At 43.8% G+C, this 27,429-nt stretch overlaps 1 protein-coding gene across 3 annotated transcripts in view; it reads left to right on the top strand.

Moving 5' to 3' along the window:
• Positions 1-27,429, top strand: part of RGL1 (ral guanine nucleotide dissociation stimulator like 1) — a 279,931-nt gene that overhangs the window by 202,204 nt on the left and 50,298 nt on the right. For all 3 annotated transcript variants that reach the window (XM_073803624.1, XM_019952563.3, XM_019952564.3), the window contains 2 exons: positions 6,806-6,883; positions 24,880-25,064. In XM_073803624.1, coding sequence (XP_073659725.1) covers positions 6,806-6,883; positions 24,880-25,064 — 263 coding nt within the window. The remainder of the gene's footprint in view (positions 1-6,805; positions 6,884-24,879; positions 25,065-27,429) is intronic.

Raw genomic sequence — 27,429 nt, 5'->3', positions numbered from 1 at the left:
CTGAATAGTGACTGTAAAGTATTTGTCCTTTTCTTGGTCTCCCTCTCAGACAGTTGTAGGTTGGGGCTGGAGGTGGAGATAGTGTTGTCAAGGGAAATCTTATAGTGTTTTGAAACCATCAAGTGGAACAGAAATACTAGGTACTTTGGCTATTAATGTTCCCTTAACTATCAGGGAGATGGTTAAGGGAACATTAATGTTCCTGCTACCATCATCAATAATATGGAGATAATGTGACGAATTGAAGGGCAAGGAAGGTGGAGGGCCCTTCACAGCAAAGGCCTGGAGGGGAGGACTGAGGCTCCTTCTGGGTTTTTTGCCTTTTTTTCTGATCATGGGAGAACTTTGCCTAGAGAACCAGGCCTCGTGAGTGAAAGCACACTGCCTGGTTCTCTGTTTGGCATCATTGACCCCTTCCTTTCTTGCAAGAGAACAAGGAGTTTTTGCCTGTTGTCTCTGACCTTCGTCTTCTCCTTGAATAACTGGCTCCATGGTGGTAGCAAGACCTTTCCAACGTAGGCTTGGTGGCCGTGACCCAGTTGTCAGGTCACACTTGGGTGGAGAGGTGCCTGCCGTGGAGGGTATTATTCGGAGCGATTGAAAACAAGCCCCTGGCTGCTCTGTGGTGTACGGTCTGCAGTCTTAATCAAGGCCTCACTTGGTGTTCCCGACATCTGCAGGCTATTTCACTGTGTCATTCTTCTGAGTCAAGGTCAGCTTCTGAACATTTTCCTCATACCTGACCTGTGTTCTTGTGGGTCAGTTAAAGAAAAAATGCTTCAGATGTTCACAGGCTGGGGTTGATTAGAAAAGCAAAGGCTCCCAGAGGTCCTTGAGTCAGCAGCTTCATGTGAGGTCTCTCCTGCCTTAACTTCCTCCTCTCTGTTCTTTCATCATCCCCAATAAGTAGCTTCTTCCCTGCCCTCCCCTCCCCATCCTCAACTATTCGTGATAGTAGAGGGCATTGATGAATTCATTTGGCACGTGTTTAGTGAGTGTCCGCTAAGCGCAGGCTCTACTCCAGGCTCAGGGCATATAGCAGTAAGCGAGGTAAAAGGGTGAAAGCAAAGCCCTGACCATGGCCGGCCAGGCCCTCGTGATCTGCCCCTGCCACCTGCATGCTCACCTCCTTCTCTGTCTCCGCTTCATCTGTTCTGCTCCTTCCTCACTGGTCTTCTTGACGTTTCTCAAGCGCACCATCCTGCCACGGTCCCAAGGCCTTTGCCCTGGCTCTCCCCTCCGCTTGGAAGGCTCTCCTCCTAGAGATATGTGTGGCCCATTCCCTCGCCTTCTGGAGGATTTTAGTTCATTGTCACATTCACGTCAGGCCTTTCCTGGACACTCATGTGAAGCAGCTACCTCAGGCCCTCCAATCATGTCTGAGTGCCCTTGGCTACTTTATTTTTCTCCATTGCACTTTTCACCATCTGACTAGTATATATTCACTAATTACTAGTTTATTGCTTATCTCCCCCCACTACATTGTGCTCCATGAAAACAGGGGCTTTGCTTAGTTCACTGCTGTATCCTCAGTGCACAGAATAGTACCTGAAAATAGGCTTTAATAAATACTCATTGAATGAGGACTAAATGAGTGAAAGAATGAATGACCGAGTAAGTGAAAAGCCCAAGGTTTCTAACCTCAAAGAACTTATCATTTGGTGGAGGGAGACATAAAATAAATAAACAAAATAACTATGGTTTGTGTGATCGGGTGTTGACTCAAAGACTGGGCTCTAGAGTCTGACTGTCAAGGTTCAAATCCCTCCTTTACTTACTAGCTGTGTCTTTGAGGGCAAATTACTTAAGCTCTCTGGGCCTCATTTTCTCATCCATTAAATAGGAAGAGTAATAATACCATCATCTAGGGTTATTGTGAGCATTAAATGAAACAATCCATGTAAAGTGCTGAGCACAGTGCCTGGTATATAGTGAGCTCGCAATAATTATTAACTGTCGTTATCATGGGATCACCTGCCATCATCAAGTGGAGCCTGAAAGGTTCTTCGGGATTATCCCCATCCTGGTCTGATGTTGCCGAGACTTTTCTGTTAGAGAGTAAAGGTTAGAAAGCACCCCCCCCACCCCCCACCACCAGAAGTACTGTCCCTGGGGATAACTTTATCTTAAGATTTCTTTGAACCACAAGTATCCCTGGTCGTCCCTTCAAACACATATTAAACGTTTTATCTGCCCGGATAGGCGCCAAACAATACATCCATCCCCCCGGAAATAACTGTTTCCTGTTTAAATATTAGCAACCAGTTAAACGTTATATTGAGGTTTTTTTTTTTTTCTTTTTCTAGTAAATTTTAGGCTGCAGTAAAAAATTGCGCAAGGCTGTACTTAAGGAGACATTTGTAAATCTTTCTTTTGCCTTGTGATACAGAGAAAACCATGTCAGAAGTCATTCTGATAATTTGTATTTTAAGGTTTATGAATTGCCTTTAAAGAAGGGCAGTCTGGTAAAGCCTTCTTAAGAGGTTCGAGCTTTGATCTTAAACTCTAGGGAGGTTTTGCAGAAATTGGAGGTGACATTGTTGACAGGTTTGTCTGTAGCTACTCATTAATTAAACACATACACACACATACACACCCTTTATTTACTCCCCTGGAGTAAATGAATTGAACTTGACTTTGGTTTTTGATGGGAAGCTATGAGAGGGTCCAGGAAACATCAAAGAAACACTCTTAATCTCATAAAACTAACTCTTAACTCTCAAACGACCTAGCTTGAGCGTTAAAGAGTTCGTGATTCCAGTGCTGGTCTAGTTTCTTTTCTGTAAGGCTTTAATTCTCCTTAATGATAAGAAAAGTGCAGGGGCAAATAATCTCCAGTCCATGAAATTCCAGAGGGTTATAGGCTTTTTAATTTTATCTTGCTTCTAAAGGTCTCCTTTGTAAAACTGTATATACATTTTTTTTTTGTATTTTTATACTACTTACACCTTCAAGGTCTCAGCTCTAGGATCTTAAAAGTTCCTTTCGCATTTTAATTTTAGATTTTTGTAACGATTGCAGCTATCCTAAAGCTTTTTTATGCTCCTAGATCATTAGAAATGAAGGCACAGACAGGTTAAGACACTTGTATAAGCAAAAAGCCAAAGAATGCCTTTATAGACACAAATATGAACCTAGTCGTTGGGAGGTTCATTTCCACGTCTGCCTAGGGAACCCCACTAGACCACTCATTTGCTCCCAGCAAATAGCCATCAGCATGCCTGCTGGGTGCCGCCCTTGCTCCAAGCTCTAAAGAGTAATGAGCAAAAGAGACAGAAGTCCTGCTCTCGTGGGGTTTGTGTTCTAATGGACAATAGCTGTATGAATTGCACAGTGTACTAGAATGTGTTAAAGGCTGTGGAGGAGAATAAAACACTGGTGTTAGTGTTGGTTTACATAGGACGGTCAGGGAAGGCCTCACTGATAAAGTGACATTGGAGCAAAGACCTGCAGGAGCCCCGGGAGTGCACCATCGGTGTGGGCGTGGGAGGCGGTGGCAGTGAGTGTGCAGAGATTCTGAGGCAGGAGGATGCTTGGCGCGCGCGCGCGCGTGTGTGTGTGTGTGTGTGTGTGTGTGTGTGGTGTGAGGAAGCAGCAAGGAAACCAGTGAGGCTGAGGGGAAGTGAGTGAATGTAGGAGACGTGGTCAGAGATATGAGGGGCATGTCACTTAGGGCCTCAGGAGATGGGTAAGATTTTGGCCTTTCCGAAGAGTGGAGAAGAGTGGGAGCTGGGGGAGGGTTTTGAGCAGAGCAGCGACATGAACAGCATCGCTGCGGCTTGAGGCAGACCTGCCAGGAGAGGCGTTAAGCGCCTGTTGCATGGATCCAGCCAAAGATGGTGGCAGTGTGAGCCAGGGCAGAGTGAAGAGAAGTGCTGGGATTCAGGATATGTCATAAAGGCAGAGCCAAAAGAGTTTCCTAGTGGATCGGGCAGAGAAGAAAGAGTTAGGGGGGGCTTCCCTGGTGGCGCAGTGGTTGAGAGTCTGCCTGTTAATGCAGGGGACACGGGTTCGAGCCCTGGTCTGGGAGGATCCTACATGCTGCGGAGCGACTGAGCCCGTGAGCCACAACTATTGAGCCTGCGTGTCTGGAGCCTGTGCTCCGCAACAAGAGAGGCCACGATAGTGAGAGGCCCACGCGCCGCGATGAAAAGTGGTCCCCGCTCGCCACAACTAGAGAAAGCCCTCGCACAGAAACGAAGACCCAACACAGCAAAAATAAATAAATTAATTAATAAACTCCTACCCCCAACATCTTAAGAAAAAAAGAAAGAGTTAGGGATGCTGCAGCCTTTGAGCCTGAGTGCCTGGACCGTGTGCGCCACCACACACATGGCTAGTTATTGATGGTTCTGATTTGTCTCCAAGTTATTACCAACCAGTCATGCTGGTCCTGACTATGAGCCTCTACTCATAATACTCTGCTGGCCGGGAGAAGTATCCATGTGATCTTCTGAGCAGATGGTACCGGGTTCATTAAGGAGAGAGAACTTTGCTCACTCACCAGTGTAAGTTACTTAGTGCTTTGTGACATGGTCTGACTGCACCTGTGGCATCACATTCTGGGAGCAGAACTGTGATGGGTGTTCATGTCACCCCGGCCAGCATCTCAGCTCTGAGTCTGAAAAATGCAGAGAAAGAGCAGCAGAGTGTGAGAAGCAAAAGTAAAGACAAGGAATAGGAAGACCAGGGGATTTTTAGTATGAACGTCTCTGGAAAGAAAAATATCAGGTGCAGTAAAATGTGTATCTTTCCCTCGTGAAGCTTTTTCGCTTTTATTTCGACCTCTCAGAGGTTCCAGTTGGAAGATAAAAGATGCAATATTTCCGGGATAGCCAGAAAGAGGATTAATGAAGGAACACAGAATGTGACCCAAACGAAGGTTAAGTCCCACATGTAGTCACTGAGGGCCGGCAGGCGGGAGTTTATGGATGACTCAAGTCAGATGCGTGGTAGGCACAGTGGCCTCCCTCTTCACTGTACTTACCCCATCTTTCCTGCTTAAATAAACCAGAGTCTGTTGTGAGGGAACATGAGGACAGGGTTCGCTATGATGGTGGCCAAAGAGAGAGCCAAGAAATCCCACTCTATTTATTTACTAGGAATCTCATTTCCCAGCCCTGCCTTGCCCACATGGGGCTGCATAAATCTTAATCTGACTGAGTTCTTATCTCAGGGAAAGCAAAGGGTAGCCCTGGAAGCCTCTAAATAGCAGGTGCAGGACAGAATGAAGAGGAACAGGGAGGGTGGAGGCCAGTGGAAAATACCTCTGGGAGGCCAAGGAGTCCATAAAGCTGATGAGCTTGAGAAGGAGCACGTGGATGGGGGAGGGGGCTGATGCCTGTGGGCGTAAACTAGGACCTGCCGGGATAGGGCGATGGGGAGACCAGATGGACTGGCATTCTGTCAAACCAGATGGTGGGCTTTTATTTTTAAAAGGGCTTGTAAATCCTAGGAACAAGGAACCATAAGGGTACTGGGGTTCTTAATCCTATTAGTAGAAGACAGAAGTGTTCTCTTTAAAAATGTAAACCCCACCAGTTATAGAATTTCTATTATCAAAACTTTGGGACAGATTACCAGCTTGTGAAACTCCAAGGAATCTCTGAATTCTCCACTGATGGGAAGAGAAACTGCAGAAATAGTCTAGGCATTATAAGTTAATATAAAGGCTCCTCCTTAGGAGTCTAAAGTGAATTTACTAAATGAACATTCTGAACCAAACAAAACATGATATATTTGTATGAAATAGACTTGCTTACCTATGGAGTTGGAAGGACATCTAACAGTGTAACCGGCGACTGATCAATGTTTTTTTTTGTTTGTTTGTTTTTTGCGGTACGCGGGCCTCTCACTGTTGTGGCCTCTCCCGTTGCGGAGCACAGGCTCCGGGCGTGCAGGCTCAGTGGCCATGGCTCACGGGCCCAGCCGCTCCGTGACATGTGGGATCTTCCCGGACCGGGGCACGAACCCGTGTCCCCTGCATCGGCAGGCGGACTCTCAACCACTGAGCCACCAGGGAAGCCCCTGATCAATGTTTTAGTAAGTTTTGAGTTTGTAATGAGAGAAATTTTAAAGTTTAGGCACCTATTGCTTTCTAAACCGTTGTTGCCCTTTGCCCCCCTTCCCCAGTGGCTGGGGAAGCCTAGATCAGCCTGACCTCGGTGTACACACTGCTGCTCTCTTGGTTGCTGAGACACGAGGATTCTGTTCTTCAGTCCTTGTCTCTATCTCAGTCTTTACTTGAGGGTTTGGAATTGTTTCCATCACCTTCCTCCAGTAGGACCTATCCTCAAGGAGACCAGACTCATAAGCAGAGCACGGAGTCGTCATCTTGTGCCCCTGTGTGGCACAGGCGTGAAGGTTGTGCAAGCAAAGCCACATCTTCCTTCAGTAGCTACACAGAGGGGTTGATGCTCCGGAGTTCATGAGGAATCTCCCACCTGTGCATCCCATAACGCCTGATTCTCCTGCTAAGAGGAAAAGAGTAATTTCATCGGAAAAAATCCAAAGAAATGTTAAATATTAAGAGAAAGTTTTAAGTAATGTGATTCCTTGCTAAATCACTTTCCTTGTAGACCGTATATTTATACATACACACACACACACGTATATATACACACACATATATATGTTTACCCATTAAATAAATATCAATAATATAGTATCATTTTTGATGTTATTTCACAGATATTACTTTCCTTAAATACTCCTGAAAAGTATAACTGTTGTGCTTGAAATGGAAAAGAGTTGCTCTCCAACACTACTCATTGCATTTTCTGTTTGTTTGTTTTTATCTATAAAGGTATGGGAACCTGACAAGCCCAAACTGTGAAGAAGTTGGAGGCCAAAGTTCATCAGAGTCTAAGACGGTGATCAGGAAGTGAGTCTGCCTCTCCTCTGCATTACAAGCTCTCAGTCAAGACTTATTATCTTAAAAGAATGTAATTTAGTGGAGTTTTTAATCTCCTTTGGAATGTTGCCATGGTTTTTTCCATAATACAGATAAAGTCATAGAAGTATTTTTTGACGATCTAATGCTATTCATTTATTCAGTCAGTAAACATGTATCGATCACACACTCTTGGCCAGGCTCTGTGCTAAGGGATACAGCTATGAACACAATAAGTAAGTCCAAGCTCTTATGAAGTTTATATTTTAGGAGAGAGAGAGAGAGAAACAAAGAATCCAGGCAGAAAAGAATGAAGGAGGGCAGGGGGGCTAGATCCTGTTGGAGACTCTGATTCCCATAGGCTTTCTGATCCGATCTGGAGACATTGGAGCAGAAACCTGCAAGTGGTGCAGGTGAGGCCTTGTGAATGTCCAGGCAGGGAGAATATGGAAAAAGCTCTGCGGCAGGAACAGTGTTTGAGAAACAGTAGAGGCGTGAATGACGCTGCAGCCAAGTGAATGAAGTGGCAGGTACTGGGGCATGAGGCCTGTAAGGGCCCCTCATCACATGGGGGCTTTGGGAAGGATGCTGAATTTTATTCTGAGAAAGATAAGAAACACTTAACAGGCCTTTAGGAGAATAGCGCTATGGCCTGGTTTATATTTAAAAGGCCTACTCTGGCTCTGTGTGGAAAATAGACCATGACACTGGGGACAGGGGCAAGGGTGGCAGCAAGGAGCCCGGTTAGGGCCCTTACGTGGGTCCAGGCAAGGGGTGATGACAGCACGGACGTGAGTAGTAATAGTAGTTGTCAACATTGTCATTATAGGAGTGGTAACAAGAAGTAGTAGCTTGTAGTAGGGACAGCTTCTGCAGAAGTCCTGAAGGTGTTGCTGACAGGATGTACCGATGCAGTGGGTGCGGCATGTGAGACAAAGAAGAGGCAAGGATGCCTCCAAGGGTTGTGTGTGAGCGAGCGATAGAATGGAGCCCCGGCTTTATGCGATAAGAAAGTTTGGTGGGGAGCATGTGTCAATAATTTCATCTTAGACATGTTAATTTTGAGGTAATTGGGTGAGTGTAGATTCCAGGGAGAAGTCTAGGCTGGAAGTATACATTTGGGCATCCTTAGTTTATACATGGTGTTTAAAGCTATGGGAATGGATGTGACCTCCTGTGGACAAAGGGTGGATCTAGAAGGCAAAGGTCCAAAGACTGAGCCTTGGTTCCCTCCAGTACTGAGAGTTAGGAAAGCAGACGGTCCAGCAGAGGAGACTGGAACAGAGCAGGCAGGGGGAAGGAGAAGAAAGAAGCTGTGTTCCAGAAGACAAGCGGAGAAGGGGTTTTGGAGGGGGCGTGACCGACTCTGTCTGATGCTGTCCAGACATCAAGTGAGAGGGGTCTGGGGAGTGACTCCTAATTCTGCCACACTTTCGTCTTTGGCACCCGTGGCAAGCGCAGTTTTGGTGGATGCAGATGTGGGTTAAGAGAGGTTAGAAGGGGAGGAAGTGGGGACGACGAGTTTAACGACTCTTTGGAAGAGTTATGTTGTAAAGGGAAACAGAAATGAGGCGGAGGATGAGGGCAAGGGATGGTCTTTTCATTGTGCCTTTTTTTTTTTTAATGGGAGGTAGTTTATGCTGATGAATTTGATCCAGCAGTCAGTGAAGAAGAAATCCACGATGTAGGGGTACAGGCTGCTGAAAGAGTGAGGTCCTTGAGTAGATAGGTTATATACTAGGGTGCTTGAAACCACTCGTGGTTTCATTTTGGGATCAAAAGTTCAGGGAGGTAATCCTATGGAATTTTTAACTGTTCAGGCAATTGGCTGATGGACTTCTTTCTCCAGGAGCCAGGGATATAAAGATGAGAAAACTGGGTATCTTTTTAACTCCTGAGTTAGTTGTCAGGTAATTTCATAATTTTATTGGATGGGCCATAACCTTCCAGAAAACTAAACACACCAGTGTAGATATTTGAATGCCAAGTGCAAGGTGTGGTGAGTGGAAGAGATACCTTATTCCTAGAGGGCTTTAGGGAGGCTTCTTGGAAGAGGTGACATCTGAAGCAGGCTTTGAAGGAGCGTGAAGGTTTGGATGGTAGAGCCGTTTAGGAAGAGGGGACAGTGGGATCAAATCAGGGAAGTGCAGAGTATATGATATTTGGGAGAACAGCACAGAATTGGGGCAGCTGCTTCACTGTGTACATGTTGGGTGAGGGCAGCTAGTGGAGCTGAAGTTATCGTGGAAGGTTTGAATCTCTCACAAATTCAAGAGGGTTTGGACTTTCCCTGGTAAGCAGTGGGCAGTCAGCCCTAAAAAGTTTTTGCAGGAGGGAAGCTGTATAATCAGATAGGTAATTTGAGGGAATGGATTAGACTTACAACCTTTTTTTTTTTTCTTGTGGTTCTTTATTATCTCATTGTTGTGCCCAATCCAGATGCCGCTGCCTAGCCCATAAATGCCACATCAGCATCGCCTGGGAACTTGTTAGGAATGCAGAGTCTCAGGCCCGCCCCAGACCTAGATTAGAATCTGCATTTTAACAAGATCCTCAAGTGATTCCTATGCATTTTAAAGTTTGAGAATCGTAGGATTAGAGGGGTTTTGTTGTTGTTAGTTTTGTGTATCCATGAAAACTTACAGAAATAATAATTTTTTTAAAAAAAGAACCTTTTTAGAATGAATTTTAAAACATATGTCAAAGAAGAGATACTCTACGAATTGAGTGGCCAGCTTGTCAAATGTAACCTCGATCTGTGACCAGATGCAGCAATAAGCATGTTGCTATCTACATATTTTGGAATTGCGTCACATCTAGAGCTACCATTCAACCAGTCACCTGAACACCCTGAGGAGAGTAACAGTATGAAAACTATCGAGAGCTTTGCTGTTTCCCAGGGGGTGTTTTGAGGTTAAATAGTTTTCTGGGAAGTAGCAGTTAAAGCAAATTGCTTTGTACTCTGGACGTGAAGAGTCATGCTCATTCTTTCTAAGGCCTGTTCTAAAACTTCATTCAGATGAATTGTACACCAGGAACAGTAACGTGGGTGAGACTCCAGGATAAGCTGTTTTAAAGGGCTTTACAGTTCTAAGCATATGAGGCCTTAACAAAGAGCTTCACATAGAACTCCCCTGAGGGGTCCATCATCTGAGGACAATGGTCCTTTCCTAAAGCCTCACAGTGAATTGGTAGAAAGTTCTTGACCCTTTTCCTCAGACTGAGTTGCCTTTTTAAAAAATTATGCCTGATGAAAATATGCCACTCTATCGTATAATGGGTCACTCTGTCCTACAGATACTGGAATGCTAAAATCCCTTCTCTCTGCTGACCTCTTTCTTCTTTCCATTTCCCTTTCTTCTGTCTTGTTGGGGTTTTTTCCCTCCACTTCTCCTTTTATTATTTTTCATCTCATTTGAGCATTCTCTTTTTGTTCTCTTTTTCACAAGTTACCCTTCTGATCATTTCTGTGACTTGATAGGGTCACTGCTTTGTCTGGTTTTGGAGGAAATCAGGGAAGCACCTTGTCCATTCCACATGTAACACATGGAAAGTTCCTCGATCATCTCAGAGCTGCAGCAGCTGACTTGTAGCAGTGACTGAAGGCTTCCTGATGGCTGATAGATGTGTAGGAGATATGGCTATATGCCAGTTCCCAGTGGGGGAGTTTTGCCCCCAGAGGACATTTGGCAAGATCTGGAGAATTTTGGGTTGTTTCAACTTGGTGGGGAGGTGCTCTGGCATCTAGTGGGCAGAGGCCAGGATTGCTGCAAAACATTCTGCCATGTGCAAGACCGGCCCCTCTCCCCTCTGCAACAAAGAATTACCTGACCCTAAATATCAATAGTGCCTAGGTAAGAAACCCTGCTGGACGGTGATGAGGCTGCTGCAGGGCTCAAGTGAAAACTGTCTTTATTTATGAACATCTAAATATATGTAAAAATAATACCATACTTATTTGGAAATTTATTTATTTATGCCCCTTCTTATAATTAGGCGAATCCAATGCTGAGGTGGCCATGGAGCCAGCCTCATGGAAGGTGACAGACCCTGGGAAACGAGGCTGGAGAACTCACACTCAAGCTCCTCCTCCATCACTGTCACTTCACCTCTCTCGCTTTCAGTCTCTTTTCCTGACAAATGAGTGCTCTGAGATCCTTTCAAGTTTAAGGATGCCTAGGATAAAATTTATTTAGCTTTCTTTAAATCTTCTTTTTTTTTTTGCGGTACGCGGGCCTCTAACTGTTGGGGCCTCTCCCGTTGCGGAGCACAGGCTCCGAACGTGCAGGCTCAGCGACCATAGCTCACGGGCCCAGCCGCTCCGCGGCATGTGGGATCTTCCCGGACCGGGGCACGAACCCGTGTCCCCTGCATCGGCTGGCGGACCCCCAACCACTGCGCCACCAGGGAATCCCTCTTTTCATCTTCTTAAAAATGAAAATGAATATCAGAAGCAGAGATATGGTCCAAATATTATATTGATTGTTTGAGAGGTGCCCTTTACTGCTTGTCTCTGTTGGAAAGACTGGGTAACCAGTTTTGATAAAATAGGAAAGAAAAAATACACAGCTTCTTTGATTTGCTTATTATTAATCGTGACATCAGAACTGCTGGCTAGGATCATAAATAAAGAGATGGACTAAAGCATTGTATTGTGGGGTCAGGCAAGGAGCAGCAAAATGCCCATTGTTTTCCTTTGCTGCAAATCTGTGTTCTTGTGATTTCAGGTGGGAAACAGACGGCAGGAATTCAGTGACATTCTAAGAAGTAAACATCCTGTTTTAGGACAGATGCCTTCAGTTTTGCAGCCCAGGGATATGGGGGGTGGAGGTGGGGAATCACTACTGGGTTTAACTATGAAAAGGAAAATGCTCAACTATTGTTTGGTTTTTCAGTTTTTGTTGTAAAGCATAGAACAAGGCTTACATTTGATACAGGCTCCCAAGTCCCAAGGTAACAGTCTTTCCTGTATTTCCGAATATGGATCTAATGAACCTTTCAAAGGATAAAAGAACTTAAAAGAAGGCAAAAATGTGGAAATAACAGATGAAACAGTCAAGATGAAAGATTGGTTTCTGGTGTCTTGGACCACAACTGGCTAGTGTTCTTCATGAATTTCAAAAAGTATCTGATTGTGCTGTGACTCTCACTTGTAATTCCAGTCCCGAGTATGCCCGGTTCAGGCTTTGTGTGATATCAGGACCTTTAAAGTTATCTGGCTAAAGTAAGAATTCCTTCAGTTGCAGGGAATTCAACTTGCAAGGATTTTAGATGTTGGAATCTTTGCCACACAGTGATTTCTGATGTTAGCACTAGACTGATGTAAATAATAAGTCATGCCATGCTTGTTTCTACAAGCCCTAAACTTGTCACTGTTGGGAAATCAGGGAACTCACTTCCTATGACAGAAGAAGACATCTCTGCCAACATTCATTCTACCTGCACCCCTTTCCTCCTTCCTGCCGACACTTTTACATGAGAAAATGCTATCTATTTAGAATAATAAAATCTGAACCAGATGGGAAAAGGAAACTTTCCTTAGTGCAGATTTATTACAATCATTGAATTCAGAAGTGAAGAGAACATGAAGAAGGGATATTAACCATACAGAGCCTTGACACCGTGAATCTTCACTCTCTGAAATGTATTTGAGATTAGAATATCATATATATATATATATATATACACACACACACACACACACACACACACACACACACACAGAACTTTATTTAAAGATGTTTAAAACTATTCAGGAATTACGCTTTTTTATTCCTTTTAAAAAATTACTATTGTAATGTTGAAATAATTTCAGTTTTTTTTCTTTAATTGACTCTCATCACTTCCCTTCTGGAATGCCATGTTTTGTTTTCTCAAACTCTTTACCATAGCAGTGGTTTAAACCACTGAAATCATACTGCTTTCATCTCCAAACATTCAGATGATATAAAAGTCATTCTTGTAATCTTTTCCCAGAAGTTGTAAATAGTGACACCAGGTTTTAGCCAGTGGTAAAGAGTCCTATAAATATTAGTATCCAAGATATTGGAAACATTTTAAAGAAAAGGGAGATGAGTTAAAGGAAGTTGGCTGTAATTCTTTAATATCTGGGAAACTTTACAGTGGAAGGTATTAACAAGTCTTCCCAGTGAGTTTGCGATCAATATTCATTCCATCAAATTCAAATAACCTAAGAAGGCAATTGAAATCAATCTGAGTGATTGTAACAAAAATGGGGCAAAGAAAGAAGAGTAAAGAACAGAGGAAAAATAAGATTTAAAACTCCAAATTTAGAAGAATTAAAGGCTATAATGTGAAAGGAATATTTTTAAAAAGTAAAACAAAAGTAGAAATGGAGATGCAATAAACCACATAAAAGAGCCTGGTATTGTCTTTAAAACATCCATACTGGACAAAGAAAAACAAAGTATAGTTTTAAAAAAGTCATTGAAATCTTGAATCAAAATTATGCATTTAAGGGAAGAGTGCAGGCTCCCAAGCAGAAATTACTTTTCTAATAATGGAGGAATGAAACAACATCGATAATCATTGATTCAGAGAGAAGAATAAATGGCCGCCTGAGAATCTCCTAAGGTCCTCTACATGTTAGAGAAAGGTAAAGAGACATCACCACCAGACTCTGTCCCTTGATCACCCTGCAGCGGCAGAGATGATGGAAATGATGATACCACTGTCACCTCTCTGACCACCACCACTGGCTACAGTTTGGGGTGTACTTACCTTAGTGCAAGGCTTTCTGCTAGGCATTTTGTACCTTCTTTTACCATCACAGACATGCTGTGAGATATTGTCCTGATTTTATAGGTGTGTAAACTGAGGCTCCGGAAAAGTTACGTGCTTTGACTAAGATCAAGCAACTGGTTAATGACAGGTCTGATATTTGATCTCAGGTCCAATTGACTCCAGGACTTGGATTTCTCACCGTTTTGCTCTCAGGCCTGTTATTTCAAAAATAGTGTTGGGATCTCTGGTGCTCATAAATTCCCCCTGCTCCCTCACCCCTGCCGCCATATTTGTCTATATTACAGTAAAAGGGCTGCAGAGAGAAGTACATGAGGAACTAGGGTATAGTCTCACCGTTGTGACTAGTGCTTTAGCTTGTTAGCATTCTGAGATTGTACAGTTTGGGATTATTTCCTTTAGCCTGTGTTGTTTTGCCTGGCTTTTTAATGAAATGAACACCCCAAGCAAGGTCCCCAAACAGCTGTTAGAAATGTGGAAGTTAGGCTTGTTTCCTGGGGAAGGAGATGGGTTGGAGGATGTGAGTAAAGAAGAAGGAAGACCAGATTGGTCAGGCCCATCAATCTGAGCGCCTGCTTCCTGTTCTTGGTTCTTGTAGCATCTGTCATCCCCAACGGAAACTCCATTCTAATGGTGAAAACTGTAGAACGCCTCAGCAATTTTTTCATTAGAGACCTATTTATAGCATAAAAACTCCCTTCTCGGACTGTGAGGAATTGGAGAATAATGAGTTACTGAGGTCCCTGAAAAATAACTGGTGAGCGGCGGTGTCTCTTTCTAATAATAATGGCTAGAGTTCATTGGCTGCTTCATAGGAATAGTTCCTGTGTTAAGTACTGAGTATCCTTTTAATACCCTTATAATAACTCTATGTGTTATTATTCCTGTTTTACAGATGAGGAGTCTGAGACATAGAGAGGTTAAGGAACATGTCCAAGGTCATACAGTGAATAAATGAGAGAGTGGGATTTAACCCAGGCTTTAACCTCAACACTGTGTGGTCTCTACTTCTTTCCCTGTGATAAAAATGAGACTGTTTCTCTTAAGTACTTAGGTTGGACCCTCTTGTTCATCTCTTTTTCCCCCTTAGGACATTTTAAACAACAGTTTTACATTTATATAAAAATTGAGCCAATAATACAGAGTTCCCATATACCTTCCCCACAGTTTCCCCTATTATTAACTTCTAACACGAATATACATATTTGTTATAATTAATGAATCAATGCATTGTTAACTAAAGTTCATCGTTTAGTCAGAGTTCCTTATTTTTATTTTTACGTAATGGCCCTGTTCTGTTCCAGGATCCCATCCTGGATACTGCATTACATTTAGTTGAGATATCTCTCTAGGTTCCTATTGGCTGTGACAGTTTTTGACTTTTCTTGTTTCTGATGACCTTGACAGTGTTGAGGAGTACTGATCCAGATATATTTTAGGACACCCCTTTATTAGAATTTTTCTTGTAATTAGATATTTTTCCTCATAGTTAGACTGAACTTATGAGGTTTGAGAGAAATATCACAGAGATAAAATACCATTCTCATCACATACTTTCAACATGATTTACGACTGTTGATGTTGGCCTTGATCACCTGGATGAAGTTGTTATTTTTCAAGTTTCTTCATGACATATGTCTTTTTTCCCCCCTTCCTTTCCATACTATATTGTTTGGAAGGAAGTCACTATGCACAACCCCTTTGGTTTGCTTCCCTTCTTTTAGGGTAAAGTATCTACCTAATTTATTGGGAAAACTTCTGCGTGGGAGATTTGTCTCGCCCATTTATTAATTTATTCAGTCTTTTATTTATATCAGTATGGACTCATGGAAATTTATTTATACTGTGGGATATAATGCAGTGCTACTTTATTGCTCAGATTATTCCAGCTTTGGCCATTGGGAACTCTTCTGGTTGACTCCTGTGTCACTTTCACACATCCCTATTATTGTATTTGAGCCCTTCCTTACTTTATGGCACTACAAGACGTTCTAGACTCATCTTGTATATTTCCCATCCCAGTCTTAGAATCAGCCATTTCTTCAAGGAGACCTGGTTCTTTTTTTTTTTTTTTTTAGATTTTCAGGAGACCTTAAAGTTTTGTTTTTTTTAATATTTATTTTTGGCTGTGTTGGGTCTTCGTTTCTGTGCGAGTGCTTTCTCTAGTCCACTCTTCATCACGGTGCGTGGGCCTCTCACTGTCGCGGCCTCTCTTGTTGCAGAGCACAGGCTCCAGACGCGCAGGCTCAGTAGTTGTGGCTCACAGGCCCAGCCGCTCCGCGGCATGTGGGATCCTCCCTGGACCAGGGCTCGAACCCGTGTCCCCTGCATTGGCAGGCAGATTCTCAACCAGTGCGCCACCAGGGAAGCCTGACCTGGTTCTTTTTATTGGAGAATGATATTAGAAACCAAGATCTGGGTGCTAGGTGTGCTCATCACTACTGGGGTGTCATTTCTTCTGGCCCTGTCAGCTGACATGGCTAGGAAATATATGTGTAAATGTGTATACCTATAAATATTTCTATGTATAACCATCTATACATTATATTAAATATGAATTTTCACTGATGCCTTCAGCTCTAATCCTTAGCACATGGACCATTCTAGCTTCCTCCCTTTGCTTATTTGTGAGTATCCTCTCCAGCAGTGAGAAAACCGGCTTCTACCCTCTGCCTTCCATTTACTTAATTGTTCAGTTTCAGTATATATGTACAGCAGTATCAGAATCGTTAACTCGTACCCCCGAGGGAAACAACTTTCTCAACCAGAGTCCAGTGTTGATGTGTAGTTCCTTTTGCCTTTAGTCCTTAATCTTATAGATTGTAATTCTTCTTTTTTAAAATAATGAGAATAGCTAATGTTTTTGAGCACTGACTATGTCTTAGGGACTATTCTAAATCCTTCAGATATATTATCTCTTTTAGGCCTCACAAGAACTCTGTGAGGAGGGATCCATTACTGTATGCATTTTACAGATGAGGAAGCAGAGGCATAAAGAGGTTGAGTTTGTCTGACTAACCAGAGAGTCAGTCTGACTCCGGAGAATGTGTGTAACCACATTGGCTATACTGCTCGTGAAAAACAGGCATTTAGGAGACCTCTTAGTTTTGTTCCTTTTCTAATGGAGTGCAGTCACTGACATACTGAGTAAGGTTTGGTAATACAGGATTAAGTCTCTGCACAACAATTCTCTTCAATTTCTGTAAATTTACATTCAGTTGCCAGGGTCTGCACATGTATTTTGGGAATGAAAGACAGGTGTGTAAACACTTGATTTTGAGTTATTGGTTTTGAGCTCATCTCCTCCTTCCCTTGACCCTTTCCCACCCATATTTACTCTTTCTACTGCGTGTCCTTCCTATCCCAATCTTTTTCTTCCTCCTTCTTGCCTTGGAGGTTTTCCTCTTCTTTAACTGCCCATGGCCCTTCACTGGCTTTTCTGCCCTATATTGCCTTCTGGTGCTTAGTCCCTACTCTGGCTTTGTTTACATTTATTTCCCTGGGTCTCTCTTAATTCCTCTTTTACTTTCCCTCCCAGCGTTCTAACCTCTACTCACCACCAGTACCAAAATGTACAATGGAAAATGTACAAGAAAGCATTGCAAGATTACCTTGACGAGTCTAGATAATGTTTCCATCCTTTACATACTTTTACAGGCAAAAAAAGGAAAAAAAAAAATCTCTGCATCTCCCTTTGTTCTTTCTCATCAGGAAAACCATCTAGCCAGGGGTCTTAGAGGCAGACTGTAACTGGCAGCCTTCCCAGAAACAGCAGAAAATCATTCTGTGACTAGGAGAACAAGGTGGAGGGTCTAGCTCAGAGTCAGTGTCAAGGTTACTTTGCTTTCTTTCCCTGAAGGGCAAAGTGCATTGGCTCCCACCCAGAGGGCCTGGCAGTGTCCTGTGCTACACTGCTTCAAAGGCCACCCTCTACATAGATCTTTTTACCTTTTCATTATCTATATTAGGGAAAGATCCAATTCTTGGAGAGTATCCTAAAATAGAAAAAATGTTTTGCTGCTTTTAAAAAATGTTTCCATGTCTAATCTTCTGCTGATGATTAAGTAACGATAAATTATTACCTCAGGGCTTCCCTGGTGGCACAGTGGTTGAGAGTCCGCCTGCCGATGCAGGGGACATGGGTTCGTGCCCCGGTCCAGGGAGATCCCACATGCCGCAGAGCGGCTGGGCCCGTGAGCCATGGCCGCTGAGCCTGCGCGTCCGGAGCCTGTGCTCCGCAACGGGAGAGGCCACAACAGTGAGAGGCCCGCATACCGCAAAAAAAAAAAAAAAAAAAAAAAAATTACCTCAAATAGATTTCTGGGGAGAGAAAGCTCTAAATGGACAGAGTTATTCTTTTTGTCATAATAATCCTATTTCTTGGCTTGGAAGTTATACATCATGGGAGCGATGACCTCATACCTAGAAGGTTTTTTTTTTTTTAATTAAACCTTTGACCAATTCTAGAGTATTTTACTACCTATGCAATTTTAACATGATTTAATGCATTTATCTTAAAATCCCTGTATGTATTAAAAATCTGTGGTTTGAGCATAATAGCCTAATGCTCACCTCAGTCAGCCCTCTTACTCTGCATTGCATGCCTGAAGGTCCCTGAGAGTGATTAGAAGTTTTGTACTATTTCCTTATACCTCTCAGCTAAGACATCTGTCTGATGTCTTCCAACCAGGTATTCTTAAGTGTGATTTCTGTTTGGCTAAGAAATCAAATGAGCATAGCAAATCTCATCATGCTCCATTTCTCCCCTCTTTTCCTATTCTTTAAACAGTTCTTCCTTATGTCTCTTAAAAGTGTTTTGCTTTCTCTCACCTCAGGACCTTTGCTTACGCTGTTACCCCAGAGTCTTCACCCTGCTAATTCTCCCTTATCCTTAAGATCTCAGCTGTAACGTCATTTCCTCAGGGAAGCACTCCATGGAGCCCTGACCAGGTTTACTCTCTCTGAAGGTAAATACCCTAGACTCCCCTACTGTGACATTCATCACATAAATAGTTTTTGTGAATATGGAAAATAAAGGGTACTCAATAAATATTAGTTGGATTAGTGAATTCATTTTCCCCAGGGGTCTGTTCTATTACCAGTAAAAGTCTTAGAAACCGCACCTGGGTCTGGACACGACTTCCTTCCTTCACATACTGCAAGAATTTGCACCTTGCCAAGGATGTCTGAGGTAGAGAAAGCAATCCTGGTTGTCTGCTCTGCCATCAGATTTGGGTCTTGCCCCTGCTCTCCCCAACCCCCGTCCAGTCATTCTTAATCAGACACACACGTTCCCTTGGGAGTGAGGAGTGCTGGCTTTTCTCCTTACTGAGTTTAAATTATGTCACAATCTTAATCTTTCCATTTGGCTTCAGAAATTACTTCTTCAGTCTTCACAAGTTTTTTTTAAAAAATTTTTTAATTTATTATTTATTTTTGGCTGTGTTAGATCTTTGTTACTGTGCGTGGGCTTTCTTAGTTGTGGTGAATGGGAGCTACTCTTTGTTGTGGTGCGCAGGCTTCTCATCGCCGTGGCTTCTTTTGTTGCAAAGCATGGGCTCTAGGCACGTGGGCTTCACTAGTTGTGGCTCGCGGGCTCTAGAGCGCAGGCTCAGTAGTGGTGGTGCACGGGCTTAGTTGCTCTGCAGCATGTGGGATCTTCCCGGACCAGGGCTTGAACCCGTGTCCCCTGCATTGGCAGGCGAGTTCTTAACCACTGCACCACCAGGGAAGTCCCTCTATTACACTTTGATGTTCCTGAATTGGTCTGTCCTGAGGGGGGCTAACTCAGGGGTGTGTGTGTGAGTGTGTGGTGTATGTGTGTGTGTGTGTGGCATGTGTGTGTGTGGTGTGTGTGAGTGTGTGTGGTGTGTGTGTGTGTGAGTGTATGTGTGGTGTGTGTGAGTGTATGTGTGGTGAGTGTGTGTGTGGTGTGTGTGAGTGTGTGGTGAGTGTGTGTGTGGTGTGTGTGTTTGTGTGTGATGTGCGTGTGGTGTGTGTGTTGTGTGTGTGGCGTATGTGTGGCGTGTGGTGTGTGTGTGTGGTGTGTGAGTGTGTGTGTGGTGTGTGTGTGTGGTGTGTGTGTGGCGTGTGTGTGTGTGGTGTGTGTATGTGTGGTGTGTGTGTGTGGCGTGTGTGTGGTGTGTGTGTGATGTGCGCGTGTTGTGTGTGTTGTGTGTGTGTGTGGCGTGTGGTGTGTGTGTGTGGTGTGTGAGTGTGTGTGTGGTGTGTGTATGTGTGTGTGTGTGTGTGTGTGGCGTGTGTGTGTGGTGTGTGTGTGGTGTGTGTGTGGTGTGAGTGTATGTGTGGTGTGTGTGTGTGGTGTGAGTGTATGTGTGGTGTGTGTGTGAGTGTGTGGTGTGTGTGGCGTGTGTGTGTGGCGTGTGTGTGTGGCGTGTGTGTGGTGTGTGTGTGTGGTGTGTGTGTGGTGTGTGTGTGGCGTGTGTGTGTGGCGTGTGTGTGTGTGGTGTGTGTATGTGTGGTGTGTGTGTGTGGCGTGTGTGTGTGGTGTGTGTGTGGTGTGTGTGTGGTGTGTGTGTGGTGTGTGTGGTGTGTGTGTGGTGTGAGTGTATGTGTGGTGTGTGTGTGTGGTGTGTGTGTGTGGTGTGAGTGTATGTGTGGTGTGTGTGTGAGTGTGTGGTGTGTGTGTGTGGCGTGTGTGTGTGGTGTGTGTGTGGTGTGTGTGGTGTGTGTGTGGTGTGGTGTGTGTGGCATGTGTGTGAGTGTGGTGTGTGTGTGTGGTGTGTGTGTGGTGCGTGTGTGGTGTGTGTGTGTGGGGTGTGTGTGGGGTGTGTGTGTGTGATGTGAGTGTATGTGTGGGGTGTGTGTGTGGTGCGTGTGTGGTGTGTGTGAGTGTGTGGCGTGTGTGTGTGGTGTGTGTGTGTGGTGTGAGTGTATGTGTGGTGTGTGTGTGTGTGTGGTGTGAGTGTGTGATGTGTGTGGCGTGTGTGTGTGGTGTGTGTGTGTGGTGTGTGTGTGTGTGTGGTGTGGTGTGTGTGGCATGTGTGTGAGTGTGGTGTGTGTGTGTGGTGTGTGGTGTGGTGTGTGTGTGTGGTGTGTGGTGTGGTGTGTGTGTGTGGTGTGTGTGTGGTGTGTGTGTGTGGTGTGTGTGTGGGGTGTGTGTGGGGTGTGTGTGTGGGGGGTGTGTGGGGGGTGTGTGTGTGTGATGTGAGTGTATGTGTGGGGTGTGTGTGTGGTGCGTGTGTGGTGTGTGTGAGTGTGTGGTGTCTGTGTGTGGGGGGTGGTATTTGTTCACAGTGGTCGCCTTCCTCCAGCAGGCCTGGAGCCACAAGTGTTGCAGGAGCATGCTTTGTATCCTGTAGCACTCTATTTTACGTGGCAGTTTCCTTGAGTTCTTTCCATGAGTGCTGATTGATGTTCACTGAGCCATACCTTTTTTAATCCCTTCCTTTTGTGACTTACGGCAAGTAGTCTTAAGACTGCTAACAGTTATGTTTCTCTCCAGATACCTCAATATCCTTATTGACATTATGTCATTTGAAATTCAACTGATCTGTGTCAGGTAGATGAAGGCAGGTATTATTATGTCTCTTCTCCAGATAAGGGTCAGTGGAGCTAAGTGATCAGTCCCACTCCCATTGTTCACAGGTGGCACAGTGACGATGGGAACCAGGTTTTCCTCTGGAACCTCATTTCTTGTTCTGCGCATAGAGCCAAGTAGCTTCTCTAGTTTAACAGTCACACCTTTCCTGTAAGGTTGTGACTTTTAACGAGGGCTTCCCTTCGTTATTAAGGTTCTTTACACCTTCCAACTAACCAGTTCTGGTTAGGATGTACCTTAGATCTTAGGAGTGGAGTCAGGAAAGGTAAGATGGAAAAATCACTGGCCAGTAATCCTGTTGCTCTGTCATGATTTTGTGATGTTGCTTTCCCTTCTGAAATTTCAAACGTTTCACATTTTATCTGCTTCTTAGCCTATGAAGAACAGAAAGTTTCTTCCCAGGACTGGCAAACATAAAGCTGCTCTGAGCTTTGGGCACACGTCCAGGCCTTTCCAGAAAGCCTGCCTCCCTGGGATGCTGATAAAACTCTGCTAATAAGAGGGCAGGGGTCTGCCTCGTGTTGTATTGTGCTGTCTGTATGTGTCTTTTCCTTCTTCTCTTTATTCTTCCTCCTCTGCCTTCATTTCTCTTTTGTCTGAAAATGCTTTTTAATTCAATGTCTGGGTTTGTAGTGACTTTTCAAAGCCTTCTTGCACTAAGCTGTGGGAAGGGCACTGTCACAAAGAGTAAAATGAGTCGATTAACAACGCTAGTAGAAAATACCAGTCTGAGGAGGACAAAATGTGCACCTAAAGGTGAGTCCAGTATGGATTAAGGTCCCCCTTCAGAATTCCCCTGGACCTTCCAAGGCTGCAGCTTTCCATGGAAGGAAGTCCTATACAACATGCCCCATAGAAATATACAAGTACACAGAGATGTAAACAAGGATATTCATTTTGTAGTTGTAAGTGTGAGAACCTAACAATAACTTAACTACCTGTGCACTAGTAGAATACCTATATTAATTATGGTGTGTGCATGCAATGGATACTACGTAACCCTGAGAAACAGTGAGAGCTAGAGGTCCTGGCGTGGATGGAGAGGTGTCTATGACATACTATTCATGGGGGAAAAAAATCCATGGTTTATACATATGACATCTACTTAAATATGTAAACATATCCATAGAAAAGTCTAGAAGGATATACTCCAAACTGTTCACACAAGGTCATGGTAATAAGATTAGAATGAAGGGGGGTAGATATTTTGTTGTTTTAATTTATAGATATTTGTGTATTTGTAATATTTACTTTTTTCAGTAAATTGTTTTGTAATTTTAAAACTAGCAATTATGGGGGGTAAATGAGTAAATGACATATTGATATGTTTTAACATCTGTCTTTTACTATAATTTTGGATTTCTACCTGGGTTTCTTTTAGGTTATGAACTTTTGAGGTGTTATCAGGGTCATTGAGTTGCTGGTCTCATTGTTGGTTGGATGCTCTTTTAGATTTTTAATTTAGTGATGTGAATTATCATCCCTCCATATCTGTCTTTTAATCACTGTCATCGAAAGAGTATTCCCTCATTGAAATATTAAAAAATATTAAGGGAGTGATAGTACTAATTAAATTAAATCACCCTTCTTTTGAGAAGTGCAAAACCGTACTGTAGGAGTCACCATAATGTATGCAAACGTCAGGTTTTCCTGAGTTCTGTGCCATCACCCCACCTATGTGCCCACCCCAGTTCTGGACTCAATGCTCGTGAGCAAAGAGGGGAAATTATTCACAGAAAAAGTCATCTTCCTTATAAAAATGAAATACTAGGATGCCGTCTCATCATTATCTTCTTCAATTCATGATATTTGGTTTTGGTGAAGAAAGGAGAAATAATGAGTGCCGTGTGTGGGCTCTCAAAATAATTGAAGTCCATCATTTCAGGGGGAGTTAGGGCTTCACCATATGAATTTGGGGGGCCATAAACATTCATAAATAACAGATGATGTGACAAGTGACCTGAATATTGAAGGTTCACTGACTAGAAGTTCATTAATTTCATTTTGCTCGTTCTTTCAATTAATCCCAGAGCCCAGATTAATTTCTTCTAGCTTTCTGTGAGGGAATGAAACTTTTGTTTCTCTCTTTTTTGAATCTGCACTGAAGATTTAGAAAATACTGAATTATTTCTATGGTTTTAAATGCCAACCTTAATTAATGGTTTTATGTCATCTATTTCTGCTGTAGCTATGTGAATATTATCGTTCCAAATGTCTTCATGTCCATATTGGTGAAACAGTGATCTCCACAGCAGTGAAAACAGTTAATTTCTTTCCCTTCTGTGTTTGTACGTCAGTTCCAAAAGTTCAGCATTAGATTGGCTTTAGCTGCATTTCTGCCTTGATCACAGTCTAGCTCTCTGCTATGAACTTGAGACCTGTGAAGTTTAGACACACCTATGAAAGTCCAGGCGGCGGTTTCATATATATGGATCATTATATCTTTTCGTTTCTTTACAGTTCGTTAACTAAGCGAACAATTTGTTTGAAGTCTAATCAGATGGTAATTTTAAAATCTGCTAGACATTTTTTTTCAGCTGAAAAATTTTAATTAGGTCTTTCGCTAAAACAAAGTGTCCTAGCTCTGTCAATAAAACATGCTTGGATTCATTTCTAGTCCCTGTCATCTTCTCCGGCCATCGTCAATGGCTGCACCTTGTTCCTGGGGCTGGCTGGTCATTAGTGAGGCAAAGTACCATGTGCATGGGACACAGCCCAGCAAGTGCCCGACTCAGGAGTGGCTGTAAAGCCTTCTTTGAATATGAAGCGTAGGACAATAACACTCAAAAGTTGTCCTTTTTGTCAGCTGTTTGTCTCTTCCATTGAGTGAGGGGCTGCACCTACCTTAAAGAGAACAAGCTTGTGTTATTAGTAACATGAAAGGAGGGAAATGTGCCCCCATGATGACCCGGTCTCTTTTTGTGCCCTGGTCCTTGTTTCACCCAAGGTGGACTCAGCTGAGCCATCAGAAGAAGTCGCCCTCTCAATGAATGGCTTTGCTTATCAAGTTTTTCTCCTTTAGTTTTCAAAACCTAACTTTCTACTCATACTGTTTCTCCCACTGGAAACACATTGTCCTCTGGTAATTTGAAAAGTGAAAGGATAATTTTGTGAGGACGTTTTTGGTGCTATGCTGAAACCCTGGTGATCTTTGTAAAATTAAATTTACACATTATCTTTCCTAAACCTAGGCCCTTCCGCCCATCAAAGTTCTGGCCCACTGTCTGTTATTTCCTAAAATGTTATCACAGTAGATTTTGTGGTCTCTGACTTGAGTGAATCCAGAATTGGAAACACATAATCTTGTTGTATACAGGTTACTTTGAAGTTGCTTCAGGACTCACTAAATCTTCTCTTCCGTGTCTTTTTTTTGCCCTGTGTGGGTTTTTCCAAAGGTTATGGTCCTGTTTTTGTTGGTTTTTTTTTTTTAACTTACCAGTCTTTCCCCAGCTCCCCAACCACCACTTAAAATAATAAAAGGTAGTCAGGCTGTTTTCAGATGCTTTAACTTCACTGACATTGCTGGGAACTTCTAGGGAACTATCCATTGATCACTTGCCCAAGGTTTCCTGAGGCATGGCTGGGACAGGCTCTGGTGTCCAGGGCTGGTTTTGCGTCTCCAGAGCCAGTTGAGTGCAGTGACGTTCTGTTTTCTCTTTCCCAGTGCAATCGCTTCCATCCTGAGGGCCTGGCTTGACCAGTGCGCAGAGGACTTCCGGGAGCCCCCTCACTTCCCTTGCTTACAGAAGCTGCTGGATTATCTCAAGCAGATGATGCCAGGCTCTGACCCAGAGAGAAGAGCACAGAACCTTCTTGAGCAGTTTCACAAGCAAGAAGTAGAAACTGACAGTGAGTACTTACTTGTTTGATTCCAGGGAAGAAGCTAGATTCTGATCCTGCAAACCTCCACAGTGAGGAAATGTTCTCCCTGTACTTGTTGAATAGGAGGCCTTGGTTTCCTGCAGGACAGGCTGCTGGGGGATTGGGGACTGTGGTAAAATTCTCAAGGTTATTGAAGTACTAATTACAGGACCTATATAGCATTTTAGAGCAGAGAAGGGGATATTCAAGATCACCTAGTCCAACTCCCTCATTTTCTACGGGAGGAAACCGTGGCTCAGAGGCGAAGTGATTTCTCAGGGTTTCCTTTAATACCATTAAGAGGACGATCTCCTTGATGGTCTTTTACCTTTCCTTGTCATCACACACCCTGCTGAACTTGAATTTGCTCTTCATTATCTGCCTAATTGGTTCCTCCTTCTAGCAAATGAAAACGCCTCGCAAACCACCACCCCCATTCAGCAGGCGAGGAATTAAATCCAGTTCTGCTCCTGTCCTCACAAAAGCTTGAAAAGCTCAGAAAAGATGTTTCTCCTTCAGCCGGAAAGCATCCCTGTAATCTGTCCCCTACTGGGGCAGATTACCATCATTTCGCATCTCTGATGGCCTCATCCAAAGGAAGTTTCTGTGGCTGTTTTTTCCTATCTGAGGAATTGACTGCCTATTTTCAAGGACAGAGGAAGGGCCACCACTGCAGGTCACGGGTGGCTTGGAACCATCAGGCTTTGAAGAAAGTCAGAAAGAGGCTAGGGCGGTCTTTCAGTGTGACGTTTTATCCCCTCACTGGCTGCTGGGGGATGGTTGCCATGGCAGCTGACCCACTTGGAGCTTCTGACAGGCACTTCCCTGAAGTGACGCCTGATTTCCTCAGTGAGGGAAAGGAAATGGTTCCTCAACACCGATAAGGGAAGCTGCATCAGCGCCAAAGAAAATACCTTTAAATTCCAAACAGGACCTGTTGAATTTTTTACGTGTGGGGGACCAGAGAGGGGAAAATGCAATTGCATCATTAAAAGCTGACTGCCAAGTCCTCGGTATCTCCGATGACTTCATTTGCCGGGAATGTTTGAATACCAGGGGCACTCCTCCAGCTGCCGGACCTCAACTCCCTTCAGGGCCTCCCCTCCTGTCTTCTTGCTGGAGTGGATACACCATTAGAGCCCAGCTGTCCCCACGGGAGCTGCCCCTGGCTTCCGGCCTAATTGGGGAACCGGTGGGACCAGTGGTTCATTGTTTCCAACCGGGACTGGAAGGCCAGCTCATTTGGCAGGCTGAGGCAGGGGAGAACGAGATGGCCTGACTTTGGTAAAGCTTTTAGGCAATCCCAGAAATGAATTTTTTCTGTGTTTGGAAATTTTTAATCAAGAACTCTCTAAACTCTCTGTTTATTAAGTACAGGAATCATTACCGATAAAGAGTTTTAGGAGCTTGGTTCCCATGTGCTTTTTTTACCCAGTTTCATGCCGGCAAAAGCAAACAAGCTCTCCTCCATGTTTTCCAAAAGTGAAATCTTGCTTCAAGTTTTTACCTGCTTACCACTGGAAAAGAATCAAAAGCAGAAACAGTGAAAGCATGGACTAGACCCCGGAGAGAAAGGACCATGTAATCTTCAGATACAGCAGCGTTGATCCAAGGCACATATCAGGCTGCTGTGGAGTGTTGGGTGAATGAGATCAAGCCTTAGCACATATACTCCTTGGCCGAAGTGGGCCAGCCTCTGCATTGCAGAGCGACTGGGACAGATTTATGCACAGTGGTTAGCAAGAGGGTTGAGAGGCCCATTCTGAACCTTCGGGATTTCAAATATCTTATTCCTCCACCCAGTGAGAGAGGACCAGAATTGTGTGGAGGAAAAGTGGTGAAATCATGGGGTTTTAGCTTTCTTTAGCTCATGCTTGTTTGTGTCTCAGACTCCAGAGGCAGGCAGAGATCCCCTCCTTCCTTACCTGGTTGTAACCAACCCCGTTCACATCAGTACCTTGAACTCCAGGGTGAGGCGGCCAGTCTTAAATCACATACCTGTCACCAAAGTTGGCAGATACCCACGTGGTGCTCTGACAGGGGAGGTGATGTAGGATCCACTCAGCGCCCCTTTTCCCCTCGGAAACTAAGAAACGGCCACCCCAACTTGATCCAAGATGCCTAAAAGTCTTTTATTCTGCAAAGGCTTACAATGTAAACATTCTGGGGGAGTAGTAACGCCCTGATTTAAATGTCTGCTAAGATATAACTGAATGCAGCTAGATTTTTCTTCTTGAGAATGGATTTCACAGGCAGAAGAGCAAGGAGTGTTAAGGGGGATGAGGTTAGGGAACAACCCAGGAATTGGGGAAGGTTTCCCCAGAAGAGAGGCTAGGGACCCAAGGTAAACGTC

The sequence above is a fragment of the Tursiops truncatus genome, chromosome 1 (genome assembly GCF_011762595.2).
Source record: "Tursiops truncatus isolate mTurTru1 chromosome 1, mTurTru1.mat.Y, whole genome shotgun sequence".
NCBI classification, from domain to species: Eukaryota; Metazoa; Chordata; class Mammalia; order Artiodactyla; family Delphinidae; genus Tursiops; species Tursiops truncatus.
The sequence above is the reverse complement of the archived record's forward strand: the minus strand, read 5'-3'. Positions and strand labels throughout refer to the sequence as shown.